This window comes from Grammomys surdaster, unplaced genomic scaffold (genome assembly GCF_004785775.1).
Source record: "Grammomys surdaster isolate TR1022 unplaced genomic scaffold, NIH_TR_1.0 126546, whole genome shotgun sequence".
Classification (NCBI taxonomy): Eukaryota; Metazoa; Chordata; class Mammalia; order Rodentia; family Muridae; genus Grammomys; species Grammomys surdaster.
Genome location: NW_021621338.1, coordinates 3,727,216 through 3,739,644, shown reverse-complemented (window position 1 = coordinate 3,739,644; position 12,429 = coordinate 3,727,216). Strand labels below are relative to the sequence as shown.

General features: G+C 48.4%; 1 protein-coding gene across 1 annotated transcript in view; it reads right to left on the bottom strand.

The window, feature by feature from the left end:
• The window catches only part of Rufy4 (RUN and FYVE domain containing 4), a 19,449-nt gene extending 7,449 nt beyond the window's left edge, over positions 1–12,000 (bottom strand). The window contains exons 1-8 of the mRNA XM_028760694.1: positions 11,955–12,000; positions 11,729–11,835; positions 10,832–10,957; positions 10,374–10,480; positions 9,970–10,113; positions 8,753–8,822; positions 6,644–7,273; positions 5,794–5,894 (exon numbers count right to left, since the gene is read on the bottom strand). Of these exons, the coding sequence (XP_028616527.1) occupies positions 5,794–5,894; positions 6,644–7,273; positions 8,753–8,822; positions 9,970–10,113; positions 10,374–10,480; positions 10,832–10,957; positions 11,729–11,835; positions 11,955–12,000 (1,331 nt within the window). The remainder of the gene's footprint in view (positions 1–5,793; positions 5,895–6,643; positions 7,274–8,752; positions 8,823–9,969; positions 10,114–10,373; positions 10,481–10,831; positions 10,958–11,728; positions 11,836–11,954) is intronic.
• Positions 12,001–12,429: the final 429 nt, after the last annotated feature.

The window sequence follows — 12,429 nt, the reverse complement described above, 5'->3', positions numbered from 1 at the left end:
ACACACACACACACACACACACACACACACACACACACACACACACACAAACTTTGTATACAAACTGAGCACCTGTAGATAGATTCAGCAATCATAGAGGAATACAAACAGGGCCTGACCTGGTACAGGAATACCAGGCACTTCTAAACATTTCCCGTCCTCTTTCCTGCCCTCCCCTTCCTCTTTCTACCCTTTTCCTTCCTCTTTCTCCTCCTTTCTTTTTAACATTTCTACTTTCAAACATAACTCTCTGGAAAGGTTGCCTTATTGGAGGCCTATCTTGGAAGGAATGTGAATGCCTAGGAATCTGAGCTGGGAACACCATGACCAGCTGGGAACAACTGGCTGTGGAGGGAGCAGTGGTGGCCTTGAGGTGGTTAGGCCTTACTTTAAAGTATTTTTAGGAGGTAGATTACATTGTCTTTTAAAAAGCAATAGGAAAAATATGGCTTTCCTAAGTTTCTCTCTCTGTTTTGGGTTTGGAACTGCCTCAGTTCTATTTTTGCCTTTTCTTGTTGTTGTTGTTGTTGTTGTTGTTAGTGGTTTTCTAGAAGGTTCCAAGAAGTTTACTTGGAAATAAAATGGTCCAAGCTTCTCACTCCATGGTCTGGTTGGGAATGTATATGACCAGCAAGGGATGGGTCAAGAAATCAAGTCCAGAGCCTTGCTCATGCCAGGCAGGCACTTGATCAACTGAGCTACACCCCAGCTATTGAACTATTGATTTTAAAAGTCTATCTATTTATCAGGCCCCAAAGTTGGGTGCACCTTCAAATCTTACCAAGAATGAGACTTCCAAAAGACCCATGAAAGGCTCTTACCAGGCCTTCTTGGGACTTTTCTTAGTTGCTGACCTTCAGATTTTCTGTAGAGGGAGCTAGTCAACATTTAGTTCTCATGCTTGGTGATCCTTGGTACTTACTGGACCACCATGGGGTGTGTTCGTTCCTTGGATGGGAGGGAAACCTTTCAGGCCCCTATGTGTGCTGATGGCTGTACCCAAGGCTCTTGTGGGACTTAAGATAAGCAAGCCAAGTTTTGTGACAAAGCCCACCAGAGGCTGAGACAGAGACTAGAGAAGGTGCTGGGGAGTCATCTGAGACAATGTGGCATTGAAGTCAAACATGCAAGTCTGCAAGTTGGAGTGGTCAGCCTGCCTGAGTGACTGAAAGGAGGCTACTGAGGCTGGGAGCCCAGGAAGAGGACAAGAAAGGCAAGATGCAGTGAGGTGGGGGAAGGGGCAGAGGAAGCCACTGAAATAGTTCAAACAGGGCTGTCGGGAGTGGATGTGGGAGGAGCAAGGGTGTCTGTCTTGAGGTCCTAGTATATGCCAGGCATTGGGCTGAGCCTCCATGGTTCATTTCAATTTCACAGGGTCATCAGATGGGCAGTCTAAGCCTCGTTTTACAAGACAGAAAAGTGGAATCTGCAAGAGGGTATGATTCTTGCCTAGGGCCACAAGGCATGTGAGAGAAGCCAAAGTCTGGACTTGAACTTGAATCCTCTTGTCTTCTCTACACTTCCAGCCGCTTGGAACCCTAGTCACCAGTGCTGAATGGGTAGCAGGCAAGAGCAAGTGGCTTCCTGTAAAGTCTCCTGTCTTTAGGATAGGCTTGCTGGGTCTTGTTCACTGTACATCAGCCCTCTACCCACTCGAGGTCACATAGATACAGCAAACATCACTAGTGGACAGTGTGCCTGTGGAATTTGAACTGGCTAGTAGTAAACTCCTGTCACTGGCTGGATTCCCATGGTCCCAAGTGGTGGGCTCAATGCTTGGCTCCTGGGTCTGGGCAGTGGTTGCTTTCTAGACTGGGAAGTTGCTACCCCATCTGTAGTATGACATGAATTGCCACTAACTCCCAGGTCACCTTTTCTCCAGTACATCACACCTGACTTCTTGCCCAAAGGCCTGACTTAGAACTCTGACAGGTGTCCCAGACTTTACAGGCTCAAAGCTCTGCTCCTGTGCTTTTTACATAAGCCTGTCCACTCTTAACTTTCCCACCACTGGGGATAGTTGTTCCTGACTCTCTCAGCCCCATAGCCAGTCTCTCAGGAAGTCCAGTTTCAAAATGTAACCACAAATCAACAGCTGCACCCTCTCTGTGACCAGCCCAGGCCAAATACCTCTGGTTACCCCTCCTCCCACCCCTGTGATGGCTAGTTTTTATGTCAACTTGACACTGAGCTAAGGTCATACGGGAAGAAATCTTTCTTGATTGATAATAGATGTGTCAGGGCCCAGATCACTGTGGTGGTGCCATCTCTGGGCAGGTGGTCCTGGATAGTATAGAAAGTGGGCTGGGCTTAGTGGTGGTGGCACACACCTTTAGTCTCAGCACTTCGGGGAGAGTCAGGCATATCTCTTAGTTTGAGGTCAGCCTGGTCTACAGAGCAAGCTCTAGGATAGCCAGTGCTACTCAGAGAAACCTTGTCTCAAAAAAAAAAGAAAAGAAAAGAAAAAGAAAAAAGAAAGAGAGAAAAGGAAGCAAGCAGCTGAGCAAACACAAAGGAGCAAGTCAATAAGCAGCACCCCCCCATGGCCTCTGCATCAGCTCCTGCCTCCAGTTCCCACTCTACCTTCCCTTAGTAATGTCCAGTTCTGTGGAACTGTAGGATGAAATAAATCCTTTCCTCCTCAAGTTTTTTGGAGTCATGTTGTTTTAACACAGCAATGGAACTCCTAACTAAGACATCTGTCTACTGATACACTGTCTGAAAAGAAAGCCTCCTGGGGGCTGCTGATGTTTGCATAGACTCTAAAGGAAGAAGGAACATAGACATAGGAAAGAGCTGGATGGAAGGCCCTGAGGTGGGACTGGCATAGCAGGTTCCAGAAACATGATGGAGGTCATTTTGGCCCAAGTGGGTGAGGAAAGAACCTTCTACTCTTGTTCCATGGGCCCTTTAAAATAGAATCAGCCTGGACTAGTCAGGTCTATGAATGGAAAGTAAATTGGAAAATGGCTGCTAATAGGCACAGGATTTGAACACCAATGTTCAAAAGTTGACCGCTGGTGGTTGCACAGCTCTGCCAATATACTAAAAACTTCTGAATTGAGCACACACACACACACACACACACACACACACACATACACGATCATGCCCTTCCTCTGCTTAGACTCTGTAATGGCTCCCTTCTTACTTTGATTCAAAGCCAAGGTTATTTTGATGAATTCCTAAGCTCCCTCTAAGCTGACTCCACTGTTCACAACACCTTCCTTCCCACATCTAACTGGGCCCAGAATGGCTCCCATGATTTTCCTTGAAGCTGCAATTTCCCACCTCTGAACCTTTGTCCCAGTTCTGCCCCTCTGCCTGGAGCATCTTTCTAGCTGGTTACCAAAAGGCTGGCTCCTTACTTCTGTCAGGCATTTATGTAAATGCCATAGCTTCTGAGAGGCCTACAGTGGCCATGCTACTCTCTTTAAAACATCACAGTGATTGCTTCTCACTCACTTTCTCTATTTTTTTTTTCTCCTTAGAACTGTTCTCCAGGGGCTGGAGAGATGGCTTTTCAGGTAAAGGGACTTGCTGCCAAAACTGATACCCTGAGTTCAGGCACTGGGACCCACATGGTGAAGGAGAGAACTGATGACTCTTACTGGCTGTTGTCTGATTCCACGTGTATGCAATGGTACATGCACACCCACACTCAGGCTCATGTGCACTCATCTCCTACATATATGCATAGACAGATGATAGATGATAGACAGATGGATAAATAGACAGATAGGTAGATAGATAGATAGATGGATAAGTAGATAGACAAACAGATAGATGATAGAAGGATAGATGATAGAAGTAGTGATAATAGTAAGCCCACCCCACTGCTCTGTAGTACACTTGCAGATCCTGCTTACTGCCTGCCTCATACTGAGAATAACACAAAGACAGAGATTTTGTGTCTTTCCTATATGAGTATTTTGGGTTTAGAACAGGGTGCCCCAAGTGTTTAGGAATGACTGAATGACAGGTGGCAGGGTGATAAGGGTCTGTGAGGCAGTGTCCCCAGATCTCTCTGGTGCCTCTTAGCTTTTCTTATAAGAAGCCACAGAGGCTCTTGCATGGCCAAAGCTCCCATTTTCAGTAAGGGTCTGAGTCAGGGGAGTATTTGCTGGTCACAGCAGCAGTTTGGGTAGTGAGCATTGAGTGGAGTCCTAGGGGCCTTGGGTTGGAGTCTGGGCTCCCATATCTGGCCCATCTGTTCAGAAAGACAGACGGAGAACTTCCCAGTGATTCAGTATGAGTCACAGACACTCGGCCTTCGATATGGCTGAGTCTGTTCCCTGACCTGGTTTGGAGAAGGTGTCATGGTGTCCTCTAATGACAAAGGCAGCTTGCACACACCCTGGACCCGTGACAATCAAAGACAGACTCAGGGAGATCTTTGTGTGGACTAGACTTTTAAAACAGGAAGGGCTGTGACAGATAATGCCTTTAGGCCCTTGAGGTCAAGGCAAAGAAGCTATTTGGAGCTACTTGGTAGAAAGAGACAGGGAGAATGGAATATGATCAGCTCTCTGTATCTGTGTCTCCAGTTTTAACCAACCACAAACCAAAAGCATCTGGGAAACAAAAACAAACAAACAACCTACACTGCACTCTTGAATACATCCAGATGTTTTTTTCTTCTCATAGTTCCTTATACTATGTAGTAGTACAACTGTTTTCACAGCATTTAAATCAAGCTAGGGGGGTTCATATAGGACCAGGGAGGGTATGCTTTGGTCCTGTGAAGACCCTGAACTATCTTTATGCAATACACTTGAGTAGCCAGGGGATTTGGTTTCACTTGGGCTCCAGTAATTAACCTCCTGCTGATAGAGAAGACTGTGTTAAAAAAAAACAAAACAAAAAACAAAAAACAAAATCCTGGACTGGGGATATAGCTTTGGAGGCAGAGTGCTTGCCTAGCAGGTACAATGCCTCAGTTTGATCCCTAGTACCATATAAACTGGGCGCAGAGGTACATACCAGGAGGATCAGACACTCAAGGCTGTCCTCTGTTATAAGAAAAGTTTTGGGATAGCCTAAGCTACAAAGTTAGCTGAGGAAGTCAGGCTTGGTGGGACAGGCCTGCAGTCTCAGCACTGAGAGACTGAGACAAAGGATTGCAGACCGAAGATCAGTTTGAACTCCCATAAGAAGACTAAATAATAAACGACTCAAAAGAACAAGAGAGCTCACTGTTGCAGAGTCCGTTGCAGGGCCTGGCTCTCAGGTCCTCTCTGCTAACAGGTTGACATTGGGTGAACTGTGTGTAGTGCTCAGGACTAAGTAAATTTTGGGTGAATGACAGGCACTGTTATGGTTATCAGGAGGCTCCAAAGAGATTGAAAGGGTTGTATAACAAGGAATAAAAAATGAGGAACAATGCCAGGCATAGTGGTTTATGACTATAATCCCAGCACCCAGGAGGCTGAGGCAGGAGAATTGTCATAAGTTCTAGGACAACCTGGTCTACAGAGTGAAATCCTATATTTAAAGGCTGCATGGGGGAGGTAGATTTGGAAGCATGCTGGAGTCAGAGTAGATTAAAAAGGCAGCAGTGTGCCCAGAAGGGGCAGCAGGGATCTAGGTCAAGCAGAACAAGGAACAGGGATATCTCATGGGGTCCCGGGGTAGGGATTGGGGAGGAGAGGAACTGTGAGCCTCATGGGACCAGGAAAGATGCTTAGGATGGCACTGGCCTCAGTTTCCTGGAGTTGTGCCCAGCACAAACTGTGTACACTGAGAACTCAGGAGTCCTGGAGCCTAGGCCTTTGCTTGTGTTGCCAAGATTACCTGCTGAGCTGTTCCTGGAGCACCTGCAGTTCTTCCTGTGCTCGCAGCTGCTCCTGGCACTGGGCCTGTTCCTCTGCCAGCTGGAGCCCATACCTGAGGTCCTGAGGAGAAAATGGGGAAGGAAGAGTTGAAAGAGGAAGGCAGAAACCCCAGCCCTGGGTTCATCCAATGAACTTTTATATAAGGCTATTGCCATGCTTCTGGGAACTGAGTGAGGCTGGGGATACCATTTATTCTCTTCCGGAAATTGCCAAGTTCATGGACCTGGAAGATTCTGGCTAGGAAGGAGGCGGAGGGATATCTTGGGAGCCATCTCTAGGGGACTTCTGGGAAAAGTGTGTCAAAACTAGCTGAAGGTATGGCAACAGAGCTTGGACACTGGGAGAGCTCTGCTGTGGTGAGGGAACCTGAACTCTGTGACTTCTCAAAAGTCACTTGCTGGGATGTGCTCCCTAACTCAAATGTTGGCATGGCTGGGCAAAAAAGTACTGATGAATGAAGCAGGCCTCACAGGAAGCAATCACTGGAAGGGGCGCTCTGTGAGCGGAAGACTGTGTGACTTCAAAGAGTATCCCCAAATAGTAGCTCTGAGAGGGCAAGCCAAAATTGGTTTTCAGAACTCTGTGTGATGCCGTACACCAATAATCTCAGGATCTGGGGCTTAGAGGCAGGAGGATTAGGAATTCAGAGACAGCTTGGCTACATAGCAAATTCGAGGTCAGCTTGGGTTACAGAAGGTCTTTTCACAAGCTACACTTACACTGATCTGTGGGCTGGGCTGGCCACAGGCTACCTCTGTAGATCCCCAGCTGCAGACCAGGCTAGAGAGGAGTCTATAACAGACAGGTACCTTGTTCACCTCCTGCTGCAAGGACACTTCTTCTCCATCTTCCTGCATGGTTACATTGATCACTCTTGTCCACTCTTGTGGCTTCTCTGGGGTGGAACCTTTCTTTGTTCCCAGGACCCAGGATTGCCCGGGAACACCTGGCTGATCCCACCCATGTCTGTTCCCTAACTCTGCATCTTCTTCCCTTCCCTGAAGGGTGGAGGCCAGCAGCCCCTGGTCATGGGCCCAATCTGCTGCCCTTTTCTGGATCCTTTCTGTTGTTCTCCAAACTTCTGTCCCTGGAAGACTTCCCTGTCCTTCATCTTTCCTTCCTGTCAGCTGCATTTGAACGTTCTTAGCTCTGCCCCCCTGTTGCTGGATGCTGGCTGTTGAGTTTTCCAGGAATTTCCTGGTCTTTGGGCCTCCCTCCTTCTGGTCTAGCTGAAATCCTTTCTTTTCTGTTTCCCAAATGCTCTGGGTACAACTGAGGCTTCTGGAATCCTCCCTCTTCTCTTCCAGAAAGGTGGGAAGATGGCTATGTTGCAATGGGATAGGGAGGTCAGGTGGGCTGTCTTCTCTGGTTGCATCTTGCAGACAGCTGGTTCCTCCAGTGTCCGGTTCCTGCAGCTGTTTTCCCCTGGAGCATCTCACCTGTAGAGAATCCCATTTCAGCATTTGGTCATTGATCTGGGACACAGGAAAGGATAAAGCCCTGGGACAGTATGTTTGCTTCTTATTGGATTTGAACACCTCCTCCTGGGAAAGCTGTCAGAGCAGAGATAATCTTAGCCAGCGCTCTATAGCACCCACAAATCTGAGCTGAGAACAGCAGGTAGCTCAGCTCCTCTGCATGCCTACAGCCAGTGGCAGCTCCCTCTTTCACCTGGGTTGATCTCGTTCCCCCCTGAATTCCTCTACCTTCTCCTTTCACCTTTTCTCCTGTACTTGATTTTGTCTCTCTGCATTCTCATCTATAAAAAGGAAACAAGAATTCTGGGTTTGTAAAACGGTGATGGAATCTTAAACAGACTAATGTTCAGTGGTAGAGCACTTGTCTAGTATGTATGGCCCTGGGTTTGATCCTCAACACCGCAGGGACAGGGGAGTCTTCTCTGTGCTCCTGTTTTCTCTTGGCCATGTCTATGGCCTCCGTTGATACCAGGGGAGTTGTCTTCAGGACCTCAAGGGGGTGCTTAAAAGCTTGGATACTAGAGACTCTTCTATAGTGTGGTGTAGGACTTGCGTATAACCAACGCACATCCTCCAGTACGCTTAAGTCCTTTGTAGATGGCTTTAGTATCCCACACAGTGTCAATACTTTGCAAGTAGTTATTATACTGCCTTGTTTAGGGAACACTGAGGGTAAGAGAATGCTCACTGTTCAGAACCAACACAATAATTCTTTTCTAAATATTTTGTATGTGTGGTTAGTTGAGTCTACGGATGCAGAAACCACAGATGTGGGTGGCTAACTGCACACGTAGCATAGATTGCAATGTGTTCCTGATCTGTCTCCATGAACAGGCCTTGAACTCTTTCAAGGTCTGAGACTGAGTCCCTAATGATGCTCTCTCTGGTATCTGGAAGCTTGTAGAATGATGACAACCTTAAGCTGCCACATCAGAATGGCGCAGGAGCCAGGAGCCTTGTGCTTAGAGGCATTCAGGTTGTCTCAAGCCATCTACACAACTCCCCTAGGAGGCAGGGCAGGAACCTGCCCAAGGGCCTGTGTTTAGAACAGGTCAGAGCTGGGCTGTGAATTAATTGGGAACTCAAGCACTTTAGTCACTCCTTTAACTGATATAGGCCAATTTGAATACCTAGTTCAGGGTTTCAGTAGATGAGTGCTCCTTGGTGTGTTTCCTGCAAGCCTCCAACCATCTCAATTGGCCTCTCCTCCTGAGAGCTCCATGGCTCCTACAGATGGCACCAGTGCTCTCCTGTCCTCCTTATTGTGCTTCCCCAGGAGCAAGACTGCTCACCCCCTCCCTGCTGCTTCACACACTGCTTCTGCCTCTGTCTCCACAGGAGAGGGACGGAGCTCTCTGCACACCCACAGGAGGCCCTGATCAACTTGGGAGTTCCAATAGATGTTCAAGAAGCAAGTCAGGTTAAGGCAGACAGAGGTACCTCCTCTGGAAAACCTTTGAGTTTTCTGGGTCTTCTTTCCCAGGTCCGACTGGGACTGGAACAGCGGGATCTGAAACCAAGAGGCAGGACATCTGGGGCTTTAGTTGGCCTGGTCTTCTAGTGGAGGTTGCTCCAGTTTTTGAGCCACCCACTCATACTAATACACTTCCTGTTTTTCACCTCTGCCCTGAGTGCTCCCCGTTCACCATTTAGCCGTCTACCCTATGCTTCATCTTTACGTCCATTGCATCCCAGCACCGTATCATCTATCCATCCCTCTCACTCTCTACTCTGACCAATTAGTCTTTAGCAGCCTGGCCTAGTTTCAGATGATACTGAGGAAAGGGAAGGCTGGAGAGTGGGGATCAAGAAGGAGGGAGAGGCAGGCTTCCAAGGTGCGGAAGCAACCAACATTTCTACCCAGTTATGACACCTGTGAACCACAGGAACTAACATGTCATGGTAACCCTACTGGTATATAGTGCTACATATACCTTGGCGGTAGCCAACAGCTTTCTAGTTGGACTTCAGGCCTGCTCAACAAGAGGGAAGCCATGCCTGGTGCTGGAAACCTAGGCTACTACCTAGTGTTCGGTGATGTCATGGATCTTGGAGAAAATCCTACAACTACTACTTTACTGAACCAGCATAATCCCTAACTACATCCTAAATATTTGTCCGTATAGCCACAGATCAGTTTATCTTACCCCCTCACTAAGGAAAGTTATCTTTGCTACAGATGGAGACCATTATAGAAAATCACAGCCAATCAAAACGCAGAGCTTTGGAGCCCTGTCCCAACTAATACATAGACAATATGACTACATGTGAGTCTCAGGGATCATTGCAGAAGAGGGGGTTGAAAAGTGAGCCAAGGATCAGGGAGTTCCCAACCCTACAGAAAGAACTATAGGGAACTAAGGAATGGTGTGAGCGGGAGAAACAGTCTTCCCCAGGGAGGAGTGCACTAATGCCAATGGTCAGCCATGAAAACATCCATACAAGTAACATTATACAGACTGAGTAGGTTGTATTTGTGTGTGTGTGTGTGTGTGTGTATCTCAACAATTAATGAAAAAAGAGCTCATGAATTTGGAGATCAAGGAAGAGGTAGAAAGGGGAAGGGGAAACAACGTAATTATAGTATAACCTCGCAAAGGTAACTTAAAAAGGGGGAGGGAAGAGTGGTTTGTGCTGGAGGCTGAAAGCCTGCTCACTCTGAGAACATGGGCCAGGCTTCATCCAGGTCTGGCCGCTGCAGGTCCAGGTTGAAGGCAATTCCATTGAGGGCATAGAGAGAGTCCAAGATGTCTTCCTGGAGCTCGGGGCACAACAGAGGGCTCCGAGGGCCATACCATTCCCTGTGTGAAGAGGGACCAACACATGCGGCCATTGCTACCCATAACCTCTGAGAATCAGTGTACCACAGGGGACCTTTCTAGGTAGGTTGTGGCTGAGCTCAGACTCAAAGGGCAGAGGCCCAAGTACACCAAACGACATGCAGGACTCTTAGGCCCTTTCTCCTTGCTGACACTCATTCCCTTATCTCAAATGGTCAGTCATCCATTTAGCAGTAGTGGGTTCAAGTACCGTATATGGGACGATGGCCTGGCAAACCCACCTGGTGAGTTGCGGGTTCAGGAGGCACAGCTGCATCGACTCAGCCAGCTGGCCATGAGCAAGGCAGAGGCGGATAAAGGCCCGGCCTTTTCCTAGCGAGGTCTTCAGCTGCAGGGTGTGGGGAGGGCCAAAGAGAGGGTGAAATTGGGGTGGGGAGCTGGGTCAACCAAGTGTGTGTGTGTGTGTGTGTGTGTGTGTGAGAGAGAGAGAGAGACAGACAGACAGACAGACAGACAGAGAGACAGAGACAGAGACAGAGAGCAGAGGGAACAAGAGTGAGGGAGGAAGAGTGGGCCAAGGTCGGAGGAGAAATGTGTGGCTGGAGGAGAAACCAGGGCTAATGAGAGGCCCTCACCTCTCGGGAACGGCCTCCTGTTAGTGGAGCACGTCTGAGTGACAAGGGCCCTAGGGAAGGCCTGGTCAAAGTCCATCCGATTTCCCACCCCCTGCTCCCATTACCTTGTCCTGTGAGCATATGAAGCTCATTTGCTCTGTGTATCCCCGCTGCCGTCGAAGGGCAGTGAACAGGAAGTCCCAGTAATCCTTCCGAGCCCCCAGGAAGCTCCTCTGCTCCCTCTGCTCAAACTAGGACCAAGATGAAAGAAAGGAACATACGTCAGCAGCTCCTTCTGGAACCTACCTAGCACCCTGGCATGCTGGGAAAGCACATGGGAGAAGATAGGGCTCTTATAGACAGGCCTTTTTGTTGGGGGGGATCTTCCTCTGCCCTTCCTGGCTGTGTGATAGGAACAAGATACTTGATCTCTCTGAGCCTGAATTCACACTCATTCATTCACAAACACTGTGCAGTTTGGTATGTGCAGGCCCTGATCTGAGGCCTGTGAACAATGAACAAGGCCTGCACGAACCAACCTCAGACAGCATACGTCTTGGTAGGGAAGTCAGAGAATGATGAAGTTAAGTTCTCAAAGCATACAGTGTGTTAGATAGTGATGGCGGCTGTGGAGGAAAAAAAAAGAGAGAGAGAGAAGAGAAGAGAGGGAGGGAGGGAGAGAATGTCTCAAATTTTCGCCCGAGGAAGCCTCCAGACTTGAGGGCCATGTGCACTGATGTCATGTAAATATCTAGGGAATAGCATTCCAGATAGAGGCAATGTAGAGATAAAGGCCCCGAGACACGTGCAATCCTGGGGTGCTATGGGAGGTGGAGACTGTGGTAAGACGTGCAGCTCGCTGTCAAGAAGTCAGGGGAGGAAGAAGAGGTATATTTATGTAGTACCCCAGGAGATAAAAATAAGGAAAGAATGAGGATCAGTCCTAGCTTCTGGGAAAGCTTTCCAGAGTACTGAAAGCTAAGGAATCAGCAGGGGTGGAGAAGGAAGGTGGAGGGTCCCACCTGCAGTAGCAGCTCCAGGCAGCCACAGAGTCTGTGTAGCTCAGCGCTGGCATCTGTTACTGGCCCCTGCCCATCCCCGTATCCCTGGAGGATGGCAGAGACGGCATCTGTGAGGAGGATGGTAGAGAGCAGATGTCAGGGAGCCAGGCCTGTGAGGGAGATGCTCTCCAGACCCTTCCTGTCTCCTGCAACTCAGCTCCAGAAAGATCTCATAGGGCACACTCACTTTTCAGGTTCCTGCTGATCTTGAGGATGGTCTCCTGTTCTGCCATGGAGACTTGAAAGTGATGTGATTCTCCGTGATCCTCTTGGTTCAGCTGCTCGTTTTCCTTACATACAGATGAGATGAGAGTCTAGACTTGAGAGAGAACGAGGGCATACCAGAATCACACAATGAGCTAACTGGCGGAATGAAGCACTATTCTTTCTTCCTTCTTTTCTTAATAGTATACTGAGTATACTGCAAGGAATCCCAGCTATTCTTTCTTCTCTCTCTCTCTCTCTCTCTCTCTCTCTCTCTCTCTCTCTCTCTCTCTCTGTGTGTGTGTGTGTGTGTGTCTCCCCCTCTCCTCTCCCTTTGTCTCTGTTTCTCTCTGCCTGTTTCTCTCTGTATGTCCCTCTGTGCCTCTGTCTGTCTCTGTCCTTCTGTCTCTGCCTCCCCCTCCTCTCTCTCTCTCTCTCTCTCTCTCTCTCTCTCTCTC